The sequence below is a fragment of the Lipophrys pholis genome (genome assembly GCF_963383615.2).
Source record: "Lipophrys pholis genome assembly, contig: SCAFFOLD_32, whole genome shotgun sequence".
Taxonomy (NCBI): Eukaryota; Metazoa; Chordata; class Actinopteri; order Blenniiformes; family Blenniidae; genus Lipophrys; species Lipophrys pholis.
The window spans coordinates 202,508-230,369 of NW_028291980.1; the positions used below are offsets into that span (position 1 = coordinate 202,508).

At 43.1% G+C, this 27,862-nt stretch overlaps 1 protein-coding gene and 1 long non-coding RNA gene across 6 annotated transcripts in view; both read right to left on the reverse strand.

Annotated features, from left to right (window-relative positions):
- Positions 1–534: 534 nt before the first annotated feature.
- The window catches only part of LOC308128325 (protein NLRC3-like), a 434,409-nt gene continuing 407,081 nt past the window's right edge, over positions 535–27,862 (reverse strand). For 3 of the 5 annotated variants that reach the window (XM_080494032.1, XM_080494031.1, XM_080494033.1), the window contains 3 exons: positions 5,918–6,100; positions 2,821–3,004; positions 535–2,442 (listed from right to left, as the gene is read on the reverse strand). In XM_080494032.1, the coding sequence (XP_080350158.1) occupies positions 1,786–2,442; positions 2,821–3,004; positions 5,918–6,100 (1,024 nt within the window). In that variant the 3' untranslated portion in view covers positions 535–1,785. The remainder of the gene's footprint in view (positions 2,443–2,820; positions 3,005–5,917; positions 6,101–27,862) is intronic. The other 2 variants (XM_080494034.1, XM_080494035.1) reach the window with 2 other exon arrangements.
- Positions 21,611–24,609, reverse strand: LOC308128327. The gene is made up of 3 exons (XR_013936557.1): positions 24,550–24,609; positions 23,068–23,218; positions 21,611–22,820 (listed from the first exon to the last, which is right to left on the reverse strand). It is a non-coding gene; the product is annotated as an uncharacterized lncRNA (long non-coding RNA).

A 27,862-nucleotide genomic window follows, 5' to 3' on the forward strand; every position in this document is an offset into this window, starting at 1 on the left:
GACAGGCTGATAAGAATGATAAGAAGATGATAAGAAGTGGAGGAGTTTGTTTTGTCAGACAGAGAAGTGACTCAGGTTTCTGAGTGAGTTCTGTCAGAGCCTCTTCAGCTTGTGTGTCTCATCAGGTCTTTCTGGGCCGTTCACATCTGGTTAACATCTGTTTCAGGTTGTTGGGATTTATGGTTGGTTATTAGCATTAAATTACTGTAAGTAATAGATTACTGAAAGTAATAAATCACTGGAAGTAATTTATGAAAAATTGAAATTAATAATCGAAGTAAACGGTCATTTACTCATTAACAACTCCTAAAGTAATTGAGTAATTACTTAAAAGTAAATAAATTATCAAAAATTATTTATTAATAAAAAAACATTTTATTTGAATAAATTTGTTATTTATCTATTAATAATGAAAAGGGGGGGGCACCACCAGATAAACTGGAAATAGCTATTACTAAAATATCAGTCTCGTTTGTAAAAAGGTTTATTTAAGTTAGTTAATATTTCTGTGTAAAAATATAACAATCTTAAATAAAAGAGAAGGTGTGAGATCCGAGCACAGACTGTTACAAACCAGTGAATTGTCAACAATAAATACACAATAATCACCAAGAATCGTTCAATTCAGCTAACAGGCGTTTATTAACTAAATGTATTAATTCATAAATAATTCTGAAATCATTTCATAAATCAACACGTTCAAGTAGAAAACGACATCTAACACTGAGATCTAATCTATTAAACAGCGACACTATGTACAAAGTGTGTGTGTGTGTGTGTGTGTCTGTGTGTGTGTGTGTGTGTGTGTGTGTGTGTGTGTGTGTGTGTGTGTGTGTGTGTGTGTGTGTGTGTGTGTGTGTGTGTGTGTGTGTGTGTGTGTGTGTGTACGTGTGTGTCTGGCCTGGAATGATAACTGGAATTGGTGTAATGACTTTGAATGTCCACCAGGTGGAGGCAGACGTTGGTAGGTCAATGTCAGTAGGTGTAGCGACCTCAGATGTCCACTAGAGGGAGGCAGATGCTGGCAGGTCAATGTGGTGACCGTGACGACCACTAGGGGCGTGCAGCGGCGCACAGAGGGAGAGCGCAATGGCCTGATGTGTCCACCAGGTGGACGTCAAGAGGTATTGCAATGACCCACGTGACTACTAGAGGCGTTTGACTCATTCTTTCTGGGGGCCGCAGTGGTTGCTTAGCGACTAGATAAACAAGACGCTCGTCACACGAGTATGCGTGAGGGTGGTCTTAGAACGACGCGGTCTCACCTACTCCCGTAAAGACTGGTGGACTTTGTCGGCCCGGTTCTGAGCGGCGGAGTTCTAACAGGACATGCAGTTAGAACTCTGGTGATGGATGTGGATGTGGTTTAGCAGCACCAGATAGCAGTTTGGCTGCTAAATGTGACTGTGTGTGTGTGAGCTTATCTGATCAGATAACAGGAGTGGCGGCGGATTAGTGAAGGAGGGGGAGAGAGAGAAGGGAGTTAAAAAGTTCTGGGCCGGTCCACGTGAGTTAACACGCGGCTCCTTGTGTCTCCGTACGAAGTCCTGCGTCTGGATGGACGTGAATCCGTCTTGGAGACGGTGTGTTTTCACAGGTCGGACTTTTATACCGGCGCATCATGGTCCGGCTCCCTGCTGTGCTCACCATGGCCTTGGCCAATCAGAGCGGTGTTGGCTTCAGAGTTTCCGGGGCGTTTTCTACGGCTGTGGATGGAGTTGGTGGATCCCCCTGGTGGTGAGGTGCAGGGATGCAGCTTCCAGGTGGTGGCCCCCTGGACGGGGGTCACGTGACCAATGGTGAATTTTTCCAGTGGCGACCACATGTTCCTTTGTCCGGAGGGGGTGAGCCATGGAGGCCAGGAGGAGGAGGAGGTGGAGCAGGAGGAGGAGGAGGAGGAAGAGGAAGAGGAAGAGGAAGAGGAAGAGGAAGAAGAGGAGGAGGAGGATGAGGAGGAAGAAGAGGAATAGGAAGAGGAGGAGGAGGAGGAGAAGGAGGAAGAGGAGGAGGAGGAGGAGGAGGAGGAGGAGGAGAAGGCGGAGGACGAAGAAGAAGTGCAGGCCAAGGAGGAGGAGCAGGAGGAGTAGGAGGAGGAGCAGGCCGAGGAGGAGGAGGATGAGGAGGAAGAGGAAGAGGAGAAGGAGGAGGAAGGGGAAGAGAAGGAGGAGGAAGAGAAGGAGCAGGAGTAGGAGGAAAAGGAGGAGGAGGAGAAAGCAGAGGAGGAAGAGGAAGAGGTGGAGCAGCAAGAGGAGAAGCAGGCTGAGGAGGAGGAGGAGGAGGAAGAAGCAGGCTGAGTATGAGGAGGAGGAAGAGTAGGAGGAAGAGCAGGAGGAAGAGGAAGAGGACGACGAAGAGGAAGAGGTTCAGTCCACACAGTCGTGGTTCTGCGTCACATCCAGAAGAACCCTGGTTCGATGCTGGACTCTCACAGTGTCCTCTCTGCTCTCCTCAGTGGATCTTCAAAACATATAGCGTCTCCGACCTGACCTGTCCATCACCCAGAAATCCAGAGAGCTCTACCTCCAGCTGCAGAGAGATGAGAGAGATGAGAGGTGATGAGGAGAGTCTCTGTGGAGCAGCCAGGACTTCAGTCCTGTCCACAGCAGCAGCTCAGTGCTCATGAAAGACCACCACTGTCAGACCAACACAACAAGCCTGAGGCTCCTCTGATTGGCTGACTGTGTCCTCTGCTGTCCAATCCTGAAGCTGCTCAGCGTTCTCCTCTCACAGCCTCACAGAGCAGTCAAACTCTGGATCTTTGTTCTCACACTAACTGTGTTTAGTAGAACCCTGCTGGAAGCAGCATGGACTCACTCCAACATCTACTGACCTGAGAGTCTGCAGGCTGCAGTCTGGACTCTGCTGAAGACCAACCAGCTGCTGCACATCTGGATCCTCAAGGTCGTTGTAACCCAAGTAGAGCTCCTTCAGGTGGGAGGGGTTGGACTTCAGAGCTGAGGCCACAGAAGAACAGCTGATCTCTGACAACCTGCAGCCCCTCAACCTGAATAAAGAGAGAAAGAAGTGAGATTAGAGGACAAAGTTTGATGTTGAAGTCATTGAGACTGAAGAAGGTTCAGACTGGAAGAGTTTAGAAATGTAAAGTCCAAACAGCTGAAGCCACCAGGAGGAGAAGAGTCTCATCAACATGCTGATCACTAACATGCTGCAGAGCTCAGTCCATCTCTGTCCTCCAACATCTGGATCACAACACACACACCTCCACCTCCTGATGCTTCCTCCCCCTTCCCCTCCTGCTCCTCCTCCTCCCCCTGCTCTTCCTCCTCCTCCTCCTGCTCCTCCTCCTCCTCCTCCTCCTCCTCTTCCTCCTCCAGTGCTATAAGAACCTTTAAATTCAGTGTCTGTAACGAAATTCTCTATATTTTTCCATCAGTTCCTGAAAATGAAGTCAGTTTAACTGAAACTTCTGGTGAAAATCCACTGAAATGTCAAAACAAAGTGTATAAATCCTTTAAAGCTCCTGGCTTGGTGGGACCAGATTGGTCCTCTTGGTGGGTTCTGGTCCACGGGCCTTATGTCCTCTGCTGTTATGTGAAAGTCAAACTTAAGGACTGGTGACATCACACTCCTCCTCCACCCTGTGCTGGAGGCTCCGCCCCTCTGCAGGGATCTTTGGGATCATTATGTTACATTACTGCATGGAAGTGAAGCCAGAGTGTTTTATGAAGTAATCATGGAACCTGATTGGAACTAACTTCACTTCCAGGTCTTGTATGGCGTTCTGACCGCAGGCTGAGGTCTGCATGAGGCAGCAGGGGGCGCTCCGCTATGAGACGCATCATTAATAGAACTTCTTTCTAATGAAGCCAGACTTTAGCTTCATCAGTAACGACTAAACAAACCACATACTACTGGAAAGGAAAGCTTGGATTTGGAGCCATAAAATGATCCTTTTAACGGCTTCATGTGAAAGAAAAGTAGAATCAGAGTGTTTCTGTAGGTTGTCATTGTCCCTCATCACGGTGTGTTAACAGTTAAATATGTGTCTGTGCACAGTGACGTGTCTGCTCAGTACAGGGTGGAGCTCTTACCGCTCCACACCTCACAGGTTCTACTGGAGTCACAAGAAGTTGGAGGCGCATGGAGCGGTGACGTCAGCGTGAACAGGGCCGCTCGGAGGGGCCTGGAGGCTACAATGACGTCATTCAGCCGCACGGAGCCGCACAGAGCTCGCGGACACGTCAAGAATAAAACAGGCTTTATGGATCAGTGGCGCCACCTGCTGGAATCCTGGACTCACCGTGAGTACAATTCTTTTGAAGGTGTGGAAAAAGTTAAAGTTAAAGACTTGGGCTGCTGTTTCTAGAGCTAGAGACCAGAACTAATCATAGAGCTACACAGAAAAGAATCCTCAATGAACATACCTCTCTCCCTCGTCACAGTTGCATGTTTACAAACTCTTCACAAGAGGGCAGTGTTGCACCACAAGTCTGTGTGTGTGTGTGTGTGTGTGTGTGTGTGTGTGTGTGTGTGTGTGTGTGTGTGTGTGTGTGTGTGTGTGTGTGTGTGTGTGTGTGTGTGTGTGTGTGTGTGTGTGTGTGTGTGTTCCGTCTGCAGCCAGCAGCCCTGAGAGAGAATCAGCACTGCTGATGTGGACATCAAGAAGAAATGATTGTTAAAGGAGAACCGTTTCAAATAAAGACAAAGTGTCGCGTCATTCAAAGCACAAAACCTTTAAACTGGACGAGGAGGCGGAGTCTGTGTTTAAAACTTTGACGGCAAATAAAAACAGAACCGCTCTACCACTGAAAGTGATATTGGGGATTATTGAGGAGGAGAGTCTCCTCTGTCATTTAATAGGTTTCTGAAGTCCATAGATATTCATGCTCAGAGTAGCTAGTGATTGAAAATCTTATTTTAAAAGGCAAATATTGGACTTCCTGTCAGATTTAGGTCAGGGGTCCCATCATGTGATTTGTCGGGCTCGATGAAACGAACACTTGACTTTTTGTTTGATCTTTCTACGACATTCCTACGGGCCGTGGTGCCCATTTAAGTGTTTTTGGTGGCCGTTTTAGTGTTTGTAGGTGGCGCTAGAGAGTACATTTTGGCTCTCTGGGGGTTAATGAACGTGCCAAATTTGGTGAGTTTTTGAGCATGTTTAGGGGGTTTTATACAGGGTTTTTTTTTTTACAAAAAACTAATAAGAAACATTCCAAATACAACAGGGTCCTGGCCTCCTCTGGAGGTCCTGTCTTTCTGCTCGGTCCCTCATAATGGTGACATCAGCTCAAACATCGTCAATTAAAAAAAGCTTTTACTGCCAGAGTGCAGAATACCTGTGGATGTTCCAGCCCTTGGTTTGACATGCTGCTCTGGTTTTGATTTTTTGTTTAAAAGGCTCAAACAGAGTTGTTCTTTTCAGGCGAAAGCAGTAGTGTGTTACTCTAAAAGGCCAGCAGAGGGCACAAGGCGATTGAAGGAGCCTAAAAGCTGCACAGAGGCAGCAGCATATTAAATCCTGCAGCCGAGCCAAACCCCAGCTCAAGTGGTCTGCCTCTTTGTTTCCTATTACAGGATGGAATCACACCCCTACATGACACACACTGGGTCAGGGGGGCAACAATGGCAGAGTGAGGGAGAGTTTGGAGCTCCAGCTGGGAGATCAGTGACTCTTCATCCAGGAGAGATCAGCCTGCTTTGAAAGCTGAAGCTCAACATGGAGCGTGTCAGAGGTTGACAGTGAATTCTCCACTGCAGCACCTTGCTTCTTCTACCAAGCTTTGAAATGTGGAGCTCCACACGGCTCTGCCACAGTCACAGGACTAAAGCCCAGAGAAGAAGTCTCAGTTTCTCATGGAGATCCTCAGTGTGGATCATCTCATATCAGCCTGATGTCTGACCTTTAGTGTCAACACAACTTTCACTGCACACAAACTCAAACATGGAGTCTGACCTCAGAGTCTCCAGACTACAGAGTGGACTCTCCAGAAAACCACACAGCTGCTCAACTCCTGAATCCTGCAGCTCGTTCTCACTCAGGTCCAGATGTTTCAGATGTTTCAGGAGGGAGGGGTTGGACTTCAGAGCTGAGGCCACAGAAGAACAGCTGATCTCTGACAACCTGCAGCCCCTCAACCTGAATAAAGAGAGAAAGAAGTGAGATTAGAGGACAAAGTTTGATGTTGAAGTCATTGAGACTGAAGAAGGTTCAGACTGGAAGAGTTTAGAAATGTAAAGTCCAAACAGCTGAAGCCACCAGGAGGAGAAGAGTCTCATCAACATGCTGATCACTAACATGCTGCAGAGCTCAGTCCATCTCTGTCCTCCAACATCTGGATCACAACACACACACACACACACACACACACACACACACACGCACACACGCACGCACGCACGCACACACACACACACACGCGCGCGCACGCACACACGCACACACACACACACACACACACACACACACACACACACACACACACACACACACACACACACACACACACACACACACACACACACACAGTTATTGTGTTCTTATTCTTTCCTAAATGTTTTAAACTCTAAAAGTTTTTCTTTAATGTTGAACAAGTGTGAATATTTCATTCCAAACTCTTCTATACTGAACTCCAAACCTTTCAACATTTGTTTCCTGAATATTTTATAACTTTGGGGTATATCTCAGTGTAGCTGTTGGTAAAATAAAGGGTTAAACATAGAACTATACAACATAGAACTAGTGTTGTCACGATACCAACATTCTGGTAACGATATCGATACCACCATGTAGTTCGATACGTTTCCAAATAAACAGAGAACACAAAAAATGTCATTAGATACAGCCTGTCTTAAGTACGACCAATGTCTTTAAATGGTTTGTCACTATGCAGTAATCTTTGACAAACTGCAGCCCCTCAACCTGAATAAAGAGAGAAAGTTTCCAGATTTGAGTCAGTAGTTTGGAGATAAACTCAATCACCCTCTTTACTGGTTTCATCTCCATTTAGTCTCAATCTGAAGATTTGGTTTTACATTTGATAATAATTTCTATGATTTCTTCCTTTCTAATGAAATGTCTCTGGGTCTTTCTCTTTACACTCTTTAATAGATTCCATGTGTCTTTAATAGGATTCTGCTTTTCTTAGATTTCACCACTTTTTTTCATATTTATTTAAATCATTTCTTAGTTGTAGTTAACTTATTTTTGTATTTCACATATTTATGTGCCACTTCTTTAGTTTAGTGTTTTATAGATTCTCTGTATCCTGTATTTTTCCTTTTGACAGAATCTTTTAATCCTTCTTTGATCAATAGAAGATCTTTGTTATTGTTTTCTTTGTTTAACATTTCTTCCTAATTCTGCATTTCTTACAGCTTTATTCACATTGTTGTCTAGATGTTCTGATTCCCAGTCACTTGTAATAAATAGCTCTTTTCCACCAGCTCCTACTCAGCCTTACTCCACTTGACCCTACTGGCCTTGCCTCTACTCCACTCAGCCTCACTTGTTTTCCATTACAATAGAACGACCACGGCGTGGGCGGAGTCATCGGAGCTTTCTCCGTCATGCACAAGTAATCACCCCGATGTGATGCTTCACTGTCCGGTGTTTCGGTTTCACTGGTGCTCCTGTTAACTGGTGACTTCTGCCACAAGCTGTTAGTAGCTACTGATGTTAAAATAAGAAAAACAAACCATACGATACTTTAAATTCTAATGGAAATGTGGTTAAACAGCGTTCACCAGGACAGCTGCAGACTTTGGGTGTTTTTGTTTTTCATTGTGTTGAAGTTTAAAAAATGGCGGGTGAATGAGCAGCCTGCCGTCTTCTCATCTTCGCTCGCTTGGAACCTCAGTGTACTACGGTGTACCATGAAAGTACCTGGTAGCAGGGACCATCATGTAGTGGGAAAGTGTCAAAAGTGAGTAGAGTCAAGTGGAGTTAGGCTGAGGAGGTGAAGCAGCACCTTAACCTATTTAAGGTGCTGCTCTGGTGAGGACAGGTAACTTGTTTAGAACGTATTCAGGAGCGACACTGATCAAGTCCAATCAGCAGTTTTTCCTTTGGACATGTCAAAGTATTTATTTGATATCCACAGTCCAATTGTTGATTCCTGTCCTCAATGACTCGCCCAATACTGAGTTCTTCTACCACAATAAATGTTTCCTCCTACTGCCACTCTCCCTGGCCCGGTTCACAAACTGTGTCTGCACACCTGGCATCCATTAGGTGGAGGCTTTAGAACCTCCACCTTGCCCTAGCTCTGTACTCTGGACTGTCTGTATTACAATCTGTTGTCCTGATTGTTTTGTAAACAGTTGATGTTGTTGGGAACACTGGTTGTACATCAGGCAATTTGACTGTTGATGATGATGAGTAACAGTGATATGACCACTTTATTCAGTAATGAGTAATCTAACGCGTTACTATTTCCAAACCAGTAATCAGATTAAAGTTACTTCTCCAAGTCACCATGCATTACTATTGTAGCATTACTATTGTTGCATTACTATTGTAGCGTTACTATTGTAGCATTACTACTGTATTATTACTATTGTAGAATAACTTTTGTAGTGTGACTATTGTAGCATTACTACTGTAGTGTTACTATTGGAGCGTTACTATTGGAGTGTTATTACTGTAGAGTTACTATTGTAGCATTACTATTGTAGTGTTACTATTGTATCATTACTATTGTAGCAATACTATTTCAGCATTACTATTGTAGTGTTACTATTGGAGTGTTATTACTGTAGATTTACTATTGTAGTGCGTTACTACTGTAGCGTTACCACTGTAGTGTTACTAATGCAGCGTCACTAATGTGGCGTTACTAATGTAGCATTATTATTGTAGCGTTACTGTGGTAGCATTACTATTGTAGCATTACTATTGTAGCATTACTATTGTAGCAATACTATTGTAGCGTTATTTTTGTAGCATTACTATTCTAGCGTTACTATTGTAATGTTACCACAGTAGAATTACTATTGCAGTGTTACTATTGTAACTTTATTATTGTAGTTTTACTATTGTAGCATTACTATTGTAGCATTACTTTTGTAGCGTTACTATTGTAGCATTACTATTGTAGCATTACTATTTTAGCATTACTTCTGTAGCGTTTCTATTGTAGCATTACTTTTGTAGCATTACTTTTGTAGCGTTACTATTGTAGCATTACTATTGTAGCGTTACTATTGTAGCAATACTATTGTAGCGTTACTATTGTAGCGTTACTATTGTAGCATTACTTTTGTAGCATTACTTTTGTAGCATTACTACTGTTTTGTTACTACTGTAGCATTACCACTGTAGCGTTACTAATGTAGCGTTACTATTGTAGCGTTACTATTGTAGTGTTACTATTGTAGCGTTACTATTGTAGCGTTAATATTCTAGCGTTATTATTGTAATGTTACTACTGTAGCATTACTACTGTAGCGTTACTAATGTAGCATTACTTTTGTAGCGTTACTATTGTAGCATCACTATTCTTTTATAACTACTGTAGCATTACCACTGTAGCATTACTAATGTAGCGTTACTATGGTATGGTTACTATTGTAGCGTTACTATTGTAATGTTACTACTGTAGCGTAACTATTGTAGCATTACTTTTGTAGCGTTACTATTGTAGCATTGCTATTGTTTTGTTACTACTGTAGCATTACCACTGTAGCGTTACTAATGTAGCGTTACTATTGTAGCGTTACTATTCTAGCGTTAATATTCTAGCGTTAATATTGTAATGTTACTACTGTAGCATTACCACTGTTGCGTTACTATTGTAGCGTTACTATTGTACGCATTACTATGGTAGCGTTAATATTGTAGCATTATTATCGTAATGTTACTATTGTAGCATTACTATTGTAGCATTACTATTGTAGGATTACTACTGTAGCGTTACTATTGTAGCATTACTATTGTAGCATTACTATTGGAGCATTACTTTTGTAGCGGTACTATTGTCGCATTACTATTGTTTTGTTACTACTGTAGCATTATCACTGTAGCGTTACTAAAGTAGTGTTACTATTGTAGAGTTACTATTGTAGCGTTACTATGGTAGCATTACTAGTGTAGCGTTATTATTGTAATGTTACTACTGTAGCGTTACAATTGTAGCATTACTGTTGTATAATTACTTTTGTAGCGTTACTATTGTAGCATTACTATTGTTTTGTTACTATTGTAGCATTACTATTGTTTTGTTACTACTGTAGCGTTACTACTCTAGCGTTACTAATCTAGCGTTACTATTGAAGTGTTACTCTTGTAGCATTATAATTGTAGTGTTACTATTATGCCATTACTATTGTGCCATTACTATTATAGCCTTACTACTGTAGCATTACTATTGTAGCATTAGTATTGTAGCATTACTATTGTCTCGTTACTATTGTAGTGTTACTATTGTAGCGTTACTCTCGTAGCAGTACTACTGTAGCATTACTACTGTAGCGTAACTATTGTAACGTTACTATTGTAGCCTTACTATTGTAGAATTAGTATTGTAGCGTAACTATTGTAACGTTACTATTGTAGCCTTAGTATTGTAGTGTTACTATTGTAACATTACTATTCTAGCGTTACCATTGTAATGTTACTACTGTATCGTTACTACAGTAGCGTTACTATTGAAATGTTACTGTTGTAGCATTACTATTGTAGCGTTACTATTTTAGCCTTACTATTGTAGCCTTACGACTGTAGCATTAGTATTGTAGCATTACTATTGTAGCATTACTTTTGTAGTGTTATTATTGTAATGTTACTACTGTAGCGTTATTATTGTAATGTTACTACTGTAGCGTTACTACTGTAGTGTTACAATTGTAGCATTAGTATTGTAGCATTACTATTGTAGCATTACTTTTGTAGCATTAGTATTGTAGCATAACTATTGTAGCATTAGTATTGTAGCATTACTATTGTAGCATTACTATTGTAGCATTACAATTGTAGCATTAGTATTGTAGCATTACTATTGTAGCATTAGTATTGTAGCATTACTTTTGTAGCATTAGTATTGTAGCATAACTATTGTAGCGTTACTATTTTAGCATTACTATTGTAGCCTTACGACTGTAGCATTAGTATTGTAGCATTACTATTGTAGCATTACTTTTGTAGTGTTATTATTGTAATGTTACTACTGTAGCGTTATTATTGTAATGTTACTACTGTAGCATTACTATTGTTTTGTTACTACTGTAGCATTATCACTGTAGCGTTACTAAAGTAGTGTTACTATTGTAGAGTTACTATTGTAGCGTTACTATTGTAGCATTACTATTGTAGCGTTATTATTGTAATGTTACTACTGTAGCGTTACAATTGTAGCATTACTGTTGTATAATTACTTTTGTAGCGTTACTATTGTAGCATTACTATTGTTTTGTTACTATTGTAGCATTACTATTGTTTTGTTACTACTGTAGCGTTACTACTCTAGCGTTACTAATCTAGCGTTACTATTGAAGTGTTACTCTTGTAGCATTATAATTGTAGTGTTACTATTATGCCATTACTATTGTGCCATCACTATTATAGCCTTACTACTGTAGCATTACTATTGTAGCATTAGTATTGTAGCATTACTATTGTCTCGTTACTATTGTAGTGTTACTATTGTAGCGTTACTCTCGTAGCAGTACTACTTTAGCATTACTACTGTAGCGTAACTATTGTAACGTTACTATTGTAGCCTTACTATTGTAGAATTAGTATTGTAGCGTAACTATTGTAACGTTACTATTGTAGCCTTAGTATTGTAGTGTTACTATTGTAACATTACTATTGTAGCATTACAATTGTAGCCCGTACAGGAGCTAAAAATGATTAAAATATGACTGATAGTCTAGCCTCTGCTCTCTCATCCTCCTCTCTTTCCTTGGTGGATCCTCAGCCTCCTAAGTGATGATATTTTCATCCAGCCACAGGAGCACACCTGAAGTGAGTGTTCTGCTGCTGCTGGGCTTGTCTCATGTGTGGTGTTCTTGCTCGTAGTCGTGTCGGTGTCAGAGTCTGAGGCAGAACTCTGTGACATGGAGCATCACAAACACAGTGAGTGGAGGAAGTAAAGGTGCTGCTCTCCACCTGAACTTACACTGGAAACTTTACTTTGTAGTTTTACTTCCTGATTAATAGAGGAGAAAGTATCAAGAGGCTGCAGTGTTCTACTGAGATGTTTTACTGATGTTCTAGAGATGTGAGCAGGAGAACAGAGAGTGGTGGATATTAATGATCAATAATGTCAGAACCTGAGAGCTTCCAGTTTACAGTGAGGACTCTCCAGTCCAGCCGACAGCCGCTTCAGTCCTGAATCCTGCAGCTTGTTGTCACTCAGGTCCAGATGTGTCAGACTGGAGGACTGAGAGCTGAGGACTGAGGACAGAGCTCCACAGCTTCTCTCTGACGGACCACAGCTGCTCAACCTGAAGAAGAAGCAACAATGAAAACCAGTTCGTTTGTCATGGACTCAGTTCTACATATTTGTTCATGACCCACGTACACAGCTTTGTTGGAGGCTTTGACCACTGGCAGCAGCTCCAGAAGAGCCTCCTCTGAAGCAGAGTATTTCTTCAGGTCAAACTCCTTCAGATCTTCTTCTGATGACAGTAAGATGAAGACCAGAGCTGACCACTGAGCAGGAGACAGACTATGAGTGTAGAGATATCCTGATCTCAGGGACTGTTGGATCTCCTCCACCAGAGAACCATCGTTCAGTTCATTCAGACAGTGGAACAGATTGATGCTTCTCTCTGCAGACAGATTCTCACTCAGCTTCTTCTTGATGTACTGGACTGTTTCCTGATTGGTCTGTGAGCTACTTCCTGTCTGTGTCAGCAGACCTCGGAGGAGACTCTGGTTGGTCTGCAGTGAAAGACCCAGGAGGAAGCGGAGGAACAAGTCCAGGTGTCCATTTGGACTCTTCAAGGCCTCGTCCACTGCTCTCTGATGGACATGGTGGAGATTGTTCTCCATCAGGACTGTTTGTTGTTGTTCATCCAGGAGGTTGATTCCAGAGCTGATGAAGGTCTGATGGACATGAAGAGCAGCCAGAAACTCCTGAAGGCTCAGATGGATGAAGCAGAAGACCTTGTCCTGGTACAGGCCTTGCTCCTCTTTAAAGACCTGTGTAAACATTCCAGAGTACAGTGAGGCTGCTCTGAGATCCAGGCCAGACTCTGTCAGGTCGGATTCATAGAAGATCAGATTTCCTTTCTGCAGCTCATCAAAAGCCAGTTTTCCCAGAGACTCCACCATCTCCCTGCTCTCTGGACTCCAGTGTGGATCTGTGGCAGCTCCTCCATCATACTTGACCTTCTTGACTTTGGCCTGGACCACCAGGTGGTGGATGTACATCTGAGTCATGGTCTTGGGCAGCTCTCCTCCCTCTCTGCTCTTCAACACCTCCTCCAGAACTGTAGCAGTGATCCAGCAGAAGACTGGGATGTGGCACATGATGTGGAGGCTTCGTGAGGTCTTGATGTGGGAGATGATCCTGCTGGCCTGCTGCTCCTCTCTGAACCTCCTCCTGAAGTACTCCTCCTTCTGAGGGTCAGTGAACCCCCGGACCTCCGTCACCATGCCGACACAGTCAGGAGGGATGTGATTGGCTGCTGCAGGTCGTGTGGTGATCCAGAGGCGAGCAGAGGGAAGCAGGTTCCCCCTGATGAGGTTTGTCAGCAGCACATCCACTGAGGTGGACTCTGTAACATCAGTCAGGATCTCAGGGTGCTGGAAGTCCAGAGGGAGTCGACACTCATCCAGACCATCAAAGATGAAGACCACCTGGAGGTCTTCAAAGCTGCAGAGTCCTGCTTCTTTGGTTGGAGTGAAGAAGTGATGAACAAGTCCCACCAAGCTGAACTTCTTCTCCTTCAGCACATTCAGCTCTCTGAAGGTGAATGGAAATGTGAAGTGGACGTCCTGGTTGCTTTGGTCTTCAGCCCAGTCCAGAGTGAACTTCTGTGTCAGGACTGTTTTCCCAATGCCAGCCACTCCCTTTGTCAGCACTGTTCTGATTGGTGGAGATCTTCCAGGTGAGGCTTTAAAGAGGTCTCCTGGTCTGATGCTGCTTTCTGCTCTGGCTGCTCTCCTGGATGCTGTTTCAATCTGTCTGACCTCATGTTCCTCATTGACCTCTGCAGTCCCTCCCTCTGTGATGTGGAGCTCTGTGTAGATCTGCTTCAGGAGGGTGGACTCTCCTGCTTTAGAGAGCCCCTCAAACACAACCTGGAACCTCTCCTTCAGGGCACATTTCACCTTCTGTTGGCAGACTCCAGGAGAAGTTCCTGAAAAGAAGAAAGCAGGAATGAGTTGAGTGTGTTTGACATTGAATGTGAAGATGACAGTGTGTTAGTGGAGATGTTTCTCCTCCATCAGCTCCATCCAGCTCCTCAGTGGAGACCAAACAGCCTCTGATCTGATGCAGATGTTTGCATCACAGGAGCAGCAGAGTTCAGGAACTCTCTTTGTGTCTCCTCTTCTCTGCTGCTTGTTTTGGACTTTCTGCCTGTTTCACACTTTCTGTGTCTGACCTGGAAATGACCTGTGTTCTCTGGATGGACTCTGTTTCTGACTGCTTTCTGCTCCAGCTGAGAACATTTCAGCTTCATCTCCATCCTGTGAAATGAGATCAAATCCTCTTACTGCTCCTCAGACGCTCAGCCAGCTCCTCCTGCTTCATCCTCCTCAGGAAGTCCAGGGTGATCCTCAGAAATGACTCTCTGCTGCTCCTCTGCTCTTCATCCTCATCCTCCCTCTGACTCTCTGAGCATGCTGGGTAATCTGGACTCAGGAGCTTCTTCATCTTCTTCAGCTCCTTCTTCATGAAAGTCACCATGTGGTCCTCCAGCAGCTGGAACAGAGAAACATCTGGAGTTGACTTTGAGCTGAAACTGAAGCCAGATTGAGATGTGAGTGTAAATCCAGTGCAGAGAGCAGGATGGACAACATGTGAAGCCAAATCACACTTCATGTGGGATCTCCAGCAGAAGCAGCTTCAAGCATCAGTGAAGCCTGGAAGCTGGATGAAGGTTGGACTGTTTCACTTTGGACCTGAATGGATCTAATAAGCTGAGTGTCTGTTTCATGTTTCAGCTGGAAGTCACAGCAGCTTCTTCTGTCTCATGATGTGACAGTAAAGTGTTGAATGGAGACGTGTTCTCACCATAAATGTGGAGTCCAGATGTCTTTGATGCTGAGGGGCGGAGCCACCAGGGAGAAGCTGGGAGCTCTGCTGGCTCACGCTGCAGAAACATGTTGACTTTGTTAAAGCTGCTGTGTGGTGTGATGAGGAATCCTGAGACAAACACTGATTCTCACCCCTCATCACCACTTCCTGCTCCACATTTAAAGAGTAATGGTGCCTCCATAGAGCAGTCACTCTTCATGGACACACAGCTGGATGGAAACCCAGAGTCAGAGCTAAAAACAAACACAACATCAGGAACAGACTGACTGGAACAATGGAAGATACATGGAAGAACTGAGACTTTGATTCTCTAAGTCAGATTTTGTGAAAATACTGTGAGGATATTTAATAGTTATAAACTGTAGTTCCACATTTACAGTTACTCTACCAGAAAAACAATCTTCAAAATGTACTTCCCATAAAACATATCCCTTCTGCAGAGAGAATAAACCAAAACACCAAAACAAGACCATCAACACTCATTTGGACTCATTTCCAACCTGCAGTTTCCCAAATCGATCCACCAAAGTTGATGTTTACAAACAAAACTTCAAACTGTGTTGATGTTTCCTAACTGACATCATCTTGGGAAATCTGCCACAAGGGTTTCTGGGATATCAAAGATGGCGTCGCAGAAGCTGAAGCAAAATGATCAACATTGGACCGATTCAGCCCAAAATAAAAGACTGAACTTTCTCAGAGAAAGAGGATTAGAACCTCCAGAATATTCTTAAATGTTATGAAACTGATCATTAATCAGCAAGAGGTCAACACACTGGTATGTTCCTTTAACTTTAAATGCTGGAATGATGTGTTTGTGTGAGTGTCATGACGAATTCCATTCAGAAAGGTATTAATGTATTAGAGATCAACATCAACAACTGAATCTGGATCCTACATGTTTCATGTTTCCTAAATAGATTCTGGTCGAGTAACTTTAAAGTTGAAAGTTAAAAGAAGTTCCCCTCATATGATTTAGGTCCATTAAAGTTCCTAGTTTTTCCACCATCATCAACAGCTCCTCTGGTTCCCCTCCAGAAACTCCATCTGGACTAAAACTCAGTTCCTTAAAATACTGGAAGTGAATCTTAGAGTGAGCACAACTTCTCTCACTCTGGTTTGGAGGAAATAAAAGAAAAAAAAGAGTTTCTTACTTTGTGTCTGAAGGTCCAGGTTCAGCTCTGAAGACTGGTGGATCAGCTTTGGACCGGTCACTCTTCATAGACAAGCTGCTGGATACTGAAGACCCTGCTGTATGTGTGAGCTTCTCATCTCTACACACACACACACACACACACACACACACACACACACACACACACACACACACACACACACACACACACACACACACACACACACACACACACACACACACACACACACACACACACACACACACACACTTTGATGACTGTGTGATGAGGAGTCAAACATTTCAACCACCGATGATCCCGTCACTTTCTAATCTATTCCCAACCCGTCACCTGACACTGTCCCCAAACCTCACAAAACACCGTCCCCTTACTCTCTTCTGATGTGAGGAGGACCACCAGCCAAAACTACCCAGGAGGGGATTCTAGAATAAAGAAGTAGAATCTTCCTGAAAGGCCCAGTCAGTCACCAGATCTCAATCCAATAGAACCTGAATTTCACCTCTTACAGATTAAACTTGGATTAGAAAGGCCCAGTCAGTCACCAGATCTCAATCCAATAGAACCTGAATTTCACCTCTTACAGATTAAACTTGGATTAGAAAGGCCCACAAAGCAACATCAAGTGAGCGGCTCTGCGGTGAAGCCTGGAAGAGCATTAAAATAGAGGAAACCCAGCGAGGGCCTGCTGACGTCATGAGTTCACAACTTCAGCCAGTCATTGCCTGCAAAGGCTTTTCAACAAGTGTGAGAGATGAAGGATTGATTCTCTCTTATTTCATTGGTTCAGGGACTTTTGAGCCTCTGACATGAAGGGATTGTGTTCAAATCCTTTAGTTCCTCACATTGTTATGGGATGTTTTAGTTGAAGCCACTGATTTAAAGCTGAAGTCTGGAGGGTTTCATTTCTATTTCCTGTGGTAATATACAGAACAATATGAGACAAACTTTGTCTCTGGACAAATCTTTGTGGACCAAACTGTAAGTTAGTGATGTGGGACGTTTGGACTTCAGTGTCATGTGGAGACGTCCACTTCCTTTAAACTCCCTGTTGGAAAGGTGACACTGCTCTGACCTTGGATCAGGTTAAGAGGAGTTAGAAACTCTGACCTGAAAGACAACACATGATCTTCTAGTCTTTGTCCTTTCCACTGCTTGTCCTTGTGACTTTCATGATCACATTGGGACTGATCATGGGGACGGTGGAATGTCTCTGCACCTCATGTCCTTTACTGCAGCTCTTTTTCTGCTGCCTGTTGAAATCACTTCAGCTCACTTTGGATGACTTGAAATCACTGAGCCTTGAGACGTGTCAATACAGCAGAGCCACTTTTACTACATTTCATCTTTCTATGGAGTTTACATTTAGTGTCCATTCTTCTGTTTGCTGTTTGACTGAATGCAGGAGGGGGGGACGTCTCTTACCTGTCCACACACTCTGGTGGGTCTTCTTCATCCACGTCCCACATGTTGAGTCAGACAGAGAGAAACACACCAACCTGCTCAACACACACACACACACACACACACACACACACACACACACACACACACACACACACACACACACACACACACACCACGCCGAGACAAAACAGAGAAAGAAGAAAAACAAGAAGCATAAATAATGAACAAACAGAGGAAATAAGATGAGAGAAGAAAATATAGAAACATGAAAAATACAACAATCAATAGGATTATTGTCAGTTGGAGGTTTCAGGGAAAACATGAAGCGTCTGGATGATAAATAATGAGATGATTGAGTCGTGTGTGTGTGTGTGAGTGTGTGTGTGTGTGTGTGTGTGTGTGTGTGTGTGTGTGTGTGTGTGTGTGTGTGTGTGTGTGTGTGTGTGTGTGTGTGTGTTTGAATGTTTTAGACCAACACAAACATGAGCCAATCAGAGTGAAGGAGGGCTGAAGCCCCGCCCACTGCTGAATGTTTTCAGAGTTTCTCCCTGGAGAAGAAAAGAAGTGAAGAAAGGAGTTAAATGGAGGATGAAATGTTTGTCCAACAGGTGAAGAAGAAGAAAGCAGCTGTCAGAGGTTTGTGATGGTGTGAATGAAAGAGAAAAAGAAAAGTTAGAAAGTCTTTTGCTCCGTTGTGGAAGCTTCTAAAGAGCTGACAGATTCTCACCTGAACTCTCTTCTCTTCTTCTTACAGACACTTTTCCACGTGTGAGGAAACTTGTGGAGAGAAGAAGCTGCTCTTCGTCCGTCTCAGTCTGTCTCAGTCCCTCTCAGTCTGTCTCTGATGTCTAACAACCTCAACGTTCTCTGTCCTGCTCTCTCTGACACACCCAGAGGAGGAAGCAGGATGTGGGGCCCAGTGGGGGAGTTGCTTTCACATAAATCACGTGTTTCCTCCGTTCTACTCAGGAAGAGCAGGAATGTGTCAGAGGGGAAGAGATGAAATATGAGCTCCTCTAGGCACAGAAATCACCATTATAAGAACACAAGAATGTGTCTCATTCAGACACAATCATCAATATAAACGGTACAAACCACAAACTGTTTAAATTACTTGAAATATGTGGTTTGATGAAAACAAGACAATATTGTAAAAGTATTGTAAAAACATTTGAATCTGACGTGGCTGTCACAAATACACACCAGTCATGAGAACATAGCCTCTGTGATTTAGAGTCCAAGACGCCTGCAGATAACAGAATGTTGATTCTGAGAGTCTGAGAGTCTGAGAGTCCAGACTCCAGAGTCTAAGAGTCTGAGAGTCCAGAGTCTGAGAGTCTGAGAGTCTGAGAGTATGAGAGTATAAGAGTCTGAGAGTCTGAGAGTCTGAGAATCCAGAGTCCAGAGTCTAAGAGTCTGAGAGTCCAGAATCTGAGAGTCCAGAGTCTGAGAGTCCAGAGTCTGAGAGTCTGAGAGTCTGAGAATCCAGAGTCCAGAGTCTCAGATTCTCAGAGTCCAGAGTCCAGCGTCTGAGAGTCTTGAGGGAATTCTTTCATGGTGATTTCAAACTAACACAGAATGTTACACTTGAGCTGATTGGACCTTCCTGGTGGATTAACCAGAGTCCTGGACCAGGAATCAGGATCTTCTCTTATGGACGTAACTTCAGCGTAACTCTGAGTTTCTGTACTGCCACGCTGGTTCACTTCTTACCTGGTAACTCACTGTGGGAACTTTCTGAACCTCTAACCTGCTCCGGAGCAGGTTATGTTCTGGATCAGAGATCAAGGAGCATTAAAGCTCCGCCTCCTGACCAATCAGATCTCTTGGATAATGACCAGCCCATTCTAGAAGATTGAGAGGTTCACAGATTGTGAGAGAAGAGAAAGACTTTTTAGAGATAGAGGCATTCTTTTTGACAGGATTTAGGACCCCACCTGAAACGTAACTCAGTCTGTGACTGTGTGAGTGGGTGGGGAGGTAAGGAGGCAATCTGGAGAACCTCATAGAATCACAGAGGAACTCTCATTGCATTGAAGAGAGCACTTCTTGGAAAACAGAAGGATCATTTAGAGTCATTGATGACTTTGTTATTGTTTGGGTTGAACTCCCTCAGAGCGACTGGCTGGATGAGAATTCAGATGAGAGAAGGAAACCTCACGGCCACAGTAATTCATCCCCTCGTCTCTGTCTGGAGGTTTCACTTCATATTTGATGTTTTATAGAACAACCTTGTGTTTCAGTTCTCATTCAAATTAACAAACTAGATTCCCATGAGAGAGAGAGAGAGAGAGAGAGAGAGAGAGAGAGAGAGAGAGAGAGAGAGAGAGAGAGAGAGAGAGAGAGAGAGAGAGAGAGAGAGCACATGGGGTCGGGGTGGGAGGGGCTTTTATTGGAAACATGCTGCTGGTGCACAAAAGCAGCGCGCCCACACACTTCCTGTGAGCTCTTGTCTAGAGACACACCACTTCCTCATCCTCATTCCTCAAATACAGAACACACACACACACACACACACACACACACGCACACACACACACACACACACACACAAATAAAGAGCATACATACACATAAATAAACAGCGTACAAACATACACACAAAAAACTCATACGCACATACACACAAGCAAAGAGCACAGAAAGATTTCATTGTGATTTGTGAAATGGAGGAGGAGCGGGGGAGGGGGGTGTTTGTGTTCTTCTTCTCTGCTCAAGTCGGGAGTCGACAGTAGAACAGTGACATTGTAGGATAGGGGTGGTATTACACGTCCAGGCTGTAGAGTTTACCTGCAGACTGTTGCACATCTTTCATTGTTTCTATTTCTTTTTGCTATTTTTCATGTGATTCATTCATTAGATCTGATTTGATTCTTGGTTGTTTTATTTCCTCTTTTTATTTGATCTACTTCTCTTTGGGCCGCTCCTGTCTTGGCTATTTTCCACTTTCAGTCATTTTAGACATTCTGACTCTCCCGACCTTAGAAATTGTGTCTCTTTTTAGAACTTTTTAGGCATTTTAAACATTTTCTGACATTTATTTGACTCAATTGCTTTTTCCAGTGAATCATTCAGTACAGCTGTTTAAACGGTTTTGATTTACTTGTTTGCTTGAGTTTTATTTCTTCATTTGTCGGTGTTTTGGGTGTTTAAACGTCTTATTCTTAGTCCTTTCAGCCATTTAGTCTCTTTTATAAATCTTGTCTTACAGTCCAGACACAGAACCCACAGACAGACACATTCACTTCCTCTTATTAACACACAGAAAGTAGGACTCCAGCCTCAGTGAACTGCTTCCATGTGGTTTTTCTCAGTGGACACATCAGGGTGGCGGGGACTTAAACACATCAGGGAACACAGTGTGGATGTGACTGCTGTGTTTCTGAATTCCCCTCCCTAATTCCAACACAATAAGGTTCAGAACCCGAGCAGAGAGAGAAAGGTAAGAACCCTGTAAGGGAGATCGATCTGGCAAGTCCTGCAGGAGCCATACGACAGTCGGACTGGACTGGACTTTCTTGGAGGCTCATTAGAGCGATGAGGATGTAAACATTTAGTATAATAGTATAAAAGCTGTTTCTGATCTTCCCGTCTCTAATTACAACAGTGATCAATGAAAGATTCTGCAAGGGAGATCAGAGTAGATAAACCCTGATAGTAGCAACCTGTTGTGTTTTACCCGCTGGGTTCTGCTTCTCAGTGGGTTGGGGGATTAAAAGTATGTGTGGAAAAAGGCAACAATACTTAAAAGCATGTGTGGAGTAATGCAGTATTACTAAGAATCAAATTCACCTTGAACCTTTGAATCTGTAAAGAATATTTCCCTTGCTTCCCCGGTGATGTGCAGTTTCAGAGGGATGAATGAAGACAGTGACTTGATGCAAAGGGTGTTTCTTCAAAGCTGCAGCAGGAATTCCATTCTCCATGAACATGTGGACACATCATTGTCTCACCTCCTGCTCCTTACTTAAAGCTCTTCTCTCCTCATCTCCTCTCCCCAAGGTCTGGGTTCGGTGTCAGCCAAACACTTAGAAACAGTGGGATAGACACCACAGCAGCTCCTCTGGAGTCATCAGAGTCCACTAATCACTGATAGAGTGACCCCAGGCTGACAATAGAGCATAATATAGGGCAGAGGGCACACAGGAGTGAGAGGAGACCAGGACCCATCTGTGCATTCCACAGATAAGATCACACAAGGATGGCTCTGTATTAATAAGTCAGAAACCTTAAGAGGCCTTAAGATATTCCATATCAGCCCTGTGAGAAGAAAAAACTTCTTCCTCCAAATAAAGTGTCAGACTTTATATTAAAGCTCCATGTAACACTTCTGGAGTCATTACAGTGCCTAAATCAGTACAAGGGTCAGTGCTAGGTTCGTCTACTGGAGCAGTAATGAGTACCACATACTTCAAAGACCACAGACCAGAGAATAATTTGAATTCTTGCCGGCTTAAGTTTATAAAATTAAAACAGAAACAGCTGACATGTAATTAACAGACAGTTGACATACAATGAACAAGTTCCAATTCCCTTTTTTTTTTTTAGAGGAATAGCCCTTTAGGCTTTGAGATAATAGTTACACTTGGATTAGGTTATTTAAATTCAAGGTTTGTCTTTCCACTTTTTCTATCCGAGTTAACTCATGGTTTAGTTTTAGTTAATTTCTTTAGTTCCAAAATTCTAATTCCAGTTGATTAAGGTTCTTTTCAATTATTAACCATTTCAGCTTTGCACAGAAATCAAAACCATAGTTCATTTAACACCATTTTACATTTCATGTATGGTTGACAAAAATAAAAAAAAGGAAAATCACAACTCAAACTAATTCAGCAAACGACTGAACAATCAAATGTCTCTTTTCCTTCATGCATGAATCCTGTGTTTCCCAGAGCTGCAGGTTGCAGAGGAGTGTGGTGAAATACCAGTTTTTGATGAACCCACAGAACCTCCAGCAAAAGGGGGTTTGCTTTTCAGGACTCACACAGTTCAATGGTTCCTCAGGTGGCTCGCCATCGGGTTTCCTGAACCTGGAGTCCAAATTCTGACCGAATGTCAGAATTCTCCTTGTCCAACCTTAAAAGGCCTGGTGTATGAACGGGATAATATGCTTAGGTAACTTATATCTCACATTACATGGCTTTAAATTGAAGTAAAAGTCTGTTAAAGTTCCAGCTTATTTGAACTTAATAAGTTCCAATTTACCCTTTGATCCACTAAAGTAACATAAAACAGCATAATTCTGCTATAATAGCTCTCCATGTCCACAAAACAAAATAAATAAATTGAAAAGATATCCTTAATATGAAAATAAGTTTGTTTATCCTACTCACCAAGTCCCGTCCAGCAGTGTGTGTAACCATGCACAACCACACTTTCTGCCGGTGGCTGGCTGGCTGGCTCAAGTACTCCTCGACTCTACGTTGTGTTATTTTATTTAATGAGACGGGAGGCTGGAACCGTCTTTGTGTCGTCGTTTATTGCCTGGATATGAAACAACAATTGCTGGTCAGGTTCACGGCTCGCTATGGACGTTTACACGCAGCACGCTACAACAGAAATACACATTCATTACCGGAGGCTAACAAGCTAGCCCACAGAGTGAATTAAACACAGATACACATTTAAACTAGTGAGACACACATCAAATACATGAAAAGCAACACTCCGGTAATATACAATACACACACGATTACATAATGAACAAGAATGAACATGAATATAAAGTATTTCTACGCTGTACTGTGCGCAACAACCCAGCTCGTGCACGCCTCCGGTGAACTGACAATGCTGGCCTCTTGGCAGCAGCATATACCTACAATTTCTAAGGGAGGCGCTATAGAGCCATTTAAATAATTTCTGAACCCAATTCATAACAAGTGGAACTAAATAACACATAACCCTTGTTACATTAGCAGCAGCAGCAGCGGTGGAGCATGGACGTGACCAGAGGGAGAGAGCAGTGAGAGAGAGGAAGAGTGGAATGAGGAGGGTGAAGGAGAATCAGATGAAGAGGATGATGATGTGGAGCAGGAAGAGAAGGTAAAGAAAGAAAAGAGGCCAAGAGAGAAGAAAGCAGTTCCACCTAGGACCAGACATCTCAGGTCACATCAGGTTGATTCCCCATGTGAAGCTGCTTTTAGCCTCCACATCTGGGTGGAGTGGGGAGTTTGTCAGAACCACTAGATTTCCCTCCTTCAGTAGCTGGGCAGTGTCCAGAGGATCAACCTGTGAGCCGCTGGCTGGACCATGTGGCTCAGCATGTGGTCCAGGCATGTGCCAGCGACCACTCTGATTTAGTTCCGTCTCACAAAATCCCACAGCAGTGCTGCAGGTGTTCTGCAGGTAAAGTGTCCTGCAGTGCTGCAGTGGATGGATTGGTTGATTCTGGGAGCCTGAAAGCAACTTTTCCCCACAAATTGAAAAGTCTTTAAATAAACATGAACATAAATCCAACATGTTGTTGTGAAGAGAAAACTGGAGGCAGACGCCTCACAGGAGCTCTTTCAACCTGGCATTGCTTCACTGGCAGCACAGGACAAGCTTCAACCTGTCCCTCCAAGCCTCCTGCACACAAAGAGGAGGCTCCGCCCCCATCGCTGCTCAGCCAATCACCAGGCCATGTTACATGCTGGCTCTGTCAGGCTCCCCAAGAGACGATTCAGTCCCAGCTGGCTGAGAGGCCAGGCAGCAGGACACAGGAAGGTGTCAGAAAAATACTCTTCGATAGCAGTCTGACAAATATACGGATGAGTGAAGAACAACACACACATCATACAGTTTTGACTTGCAAGGGGAGATGAAGTCTGACTCACTCAGCTTCCTGAATATCTCCGTCCAGCTTCAGTCTCCCTGCAGCTTTTATTCACACAGTTGGTTCACACAAGCATAGGCGTTTCCTGATCTAGTAATCATGAGTGACTCGCAATGCATTTCTCTCACCCGGGCGTCAGTCTGCACAGACAGTTCCAGCAGATTAAGCGGTTTATCTAAGAACACACACACATGGTCCTTACACCCAGTGTTTCTCCACCAGCAGATAGGATTTATGCAGCACAACAATGTCTACAAACACATGAATTAATGATAATTGAGAAGATTTCTCTAACACCTGTAATAATGTGAGTACACAGCTTTACACATTTAGAAAAAAAACTACTTTTGGGATATTCAGGGCCTAATTCTCACACAGTATATCTGCCTACAGTACAAACTAAAGTCAACACTCTTGTTATGATGGAAATGTCAGGATGAACAGATGAACTATTGAGTTATCAAGATCAAGCTGCAAATCACAAAGTCTTGAAAAAGTTCTATTTTCTTAAACCTAACAGGCCAACATGCCATATTTAAACTTGATTCAAAGTACATAGAAACTTTACTTTAGATTTATTTTTTACATTTTAAGCAGCAAATACTGTATGAATTAAAATAAATCACTAAAAATAACATTGATGTAATTTTCATTCTTATGGAGACTCTTCAGAATAAATGTTCCATTTGAAGAAGAAGCAGGTAACACTGCTACATGGACAATATCCAGTGATCAACTTAGCAGGTCCTCCTGAAGGAGAGTGTATTGATCTTCATTAAAGGAAACAACCAGGCTTCTGAGGACACACACTCTTCCTCCTGATGGTGAAGACATGAGACTGAAACAGGAGACGGACAACAGAGCAGTTTAGTCCCATTTAGAAGAGGACAAAGTCAGCATGAAGAGGACAGACTGTGTGAAGTGCAGGCAGCCTGATTTGACTTGTTTTCCACAGGAAGACTATCAACACTCTTAAAACCACACAAATGTACCTGGAGTTGTCATTTCTAGTATACAAGGGGTCGTTGGTGGGTGTACATGGAGTACAATGAATACACTGTCCAACACTGGAAATAACAACACTTCACAATCATTTATGGAAAGATACCTCAGACAGTTTGTCTTCTTCTCAATGTTCTCTTTCAAACTGTGTTGGGGTCAGCGTGTGATCAGAATATGCAAATTACCCTAGTGGTAGGCTACCGGAAGGTTCTACCCTGTCAGAGGTAATTTACATATAAACGAATCGCCAAACAGAAGTAAATTGTTATTTACGGGTTGACAATTACTGATCACTAGCGGTAGGCCACCAAAGTAATGGATTACTGGAGTAATAGATTACTAAGGTAATGTACCAAGTGTAAGTTATGCAAAGCTATAAAGGTTGATTGGAGTAACCGGGGAAAAGCTCAAGCTGCGAAGGCGTCACAAATGGCTATTGACCTATCAATGAACAACGGTACTTGATTACGAGTGATGATTAAATTACGGAGAGCAACCTATGATTCAAGTTATCAATGAAACAAACCTGCGATTTGTAAGTCAATAACTGAGGGGAGGCTGAATTACTTCGGTGGAGTGGACCACCGAAGGTGATCTGCAAGTAATTTAGAATGGATTGTTAATCAAACAAGTTTGGTTATTTATCTAATAACAATCGGGAGTAATCAAGGAGGAGTTGGAATTAATTAAGTAAAGTCGGGGTTTACTAATTAAATACAATGAGTTATTTGAATGAGCTAAACCATTGAAATTGAATTAAATGCAGTTAGGATTATTAATTGGATAAACTTGCGCTTTATGAATTAATAATACTGGATAATTGGATGCTGAGATGCACGAAAACCACTTAAAAATGATTAAAAGCACTCTTGAGTATTGATTGAATAAATTGACTAATTTATTAATTAATAAAGCATACAAATTATCTATCTGCAACAAAAATAAATGAACAATAGCTTAGAGACAATTCAAGTTGTGATTAGGTTAACTGGGTAACAGATCAATCAATAATAGTGCGGGTAATTAACCACAGAAAATGCGATGAAACACTTAAAATTATTTAAAAGCACTGCGGGTTATTCCCGTGGAAAACCTGCATTCATTCGCCAACGCCTCCTAGGTGTGTTAAATTACCCAAAGCGTTAAAATCATTGAAATTGATTTAAACCATTCAAACTATTAATCAATTGAATATTACCGTTACTTAATCAAAGTCGGGGCACCAGCTGAAGTTAGGGTCTTAAACGAAACATCAGTCTTAAAAAAGAAAGTTCAATTAAAATGTTTAAATTATTATTTCTGATTGAAATGATAATCGCAATTTAACTGAAGCAGGAAAGGAAGGCTGTAAATCCGAGCACTGACTGTTACAACCAGCAGTTGTCGCTGAAAAGCACACAAAAACCACCAAGAATCGTTCAATTCAACTATTAAGTGTTTATTAACAAACGTCTATTCCTAAATCATCAATCTATGAATCACATCTAATCAATAAACATCAAGCAAGATCTCATAAAACAACACAATACAAAACAAAGCCAGCTAATAAAGTGTGTGTGTGTGTGTGTGAGTGTGTGTGTGTGTGTGTGTGTGTGTTCGAGTGTGGGGGAGCGATGTGTGTGAGTGGGTGTGTGTGTGTTCGAGTGTGGGGAGCGATGTGTGTGTGTGTGTGTGCGGGTTTGTGGAGCGAAAGGGGCGTGACTTGGTGAGAGGGTAATGACCACGAACGTCCACCAGAGGGAGGTAGACGTCGGCGGTCCGGTGTAATCACCCGATCTGGCCACTAGGTGCGCGTCGGCGCGCGGGGCAGTTGTGATGACTTAATGCAACCACCAGATGGCGGTACGAGCGGTTGCAATTACCCACGCGACTACCAGAGGGCGCCAAACGGCTCGGCGACCCGGCGAGGAAATCGATGTGATTACCCACCCGGTCACCAGAGGCGCTCGGCGTGCTCTGCCTGGGATAGCGTGACGTCACTGAGCTCCGCACGGGCCGTAGCCGTCGGGAGCGCGCCGGATTCCTTGTGGCCGAGAAATCCGAGCCGCAGTGAACTACACACGGTCCCAGGGACGCACTGAAAGGAGGCGCTTGGAGGCAGCGGCGGCCGTACCGTGCGCTGGTTAGTGAACAGGGAAACAGAGGAGAAGAGGAGAGAGAGAGAGGAGAGAGGAGGGGGTGTCTGACTGTGTACACTGACGCGACCGCCTCAGCTTACACGTACAGAGTCCAAAAACGGCTGTTCAGGCAGATATGGACTCTGGGAGCAGAAGCGTGAGCTGAGGATGAGGAGGCTCGCGCGTGCGTGCGAT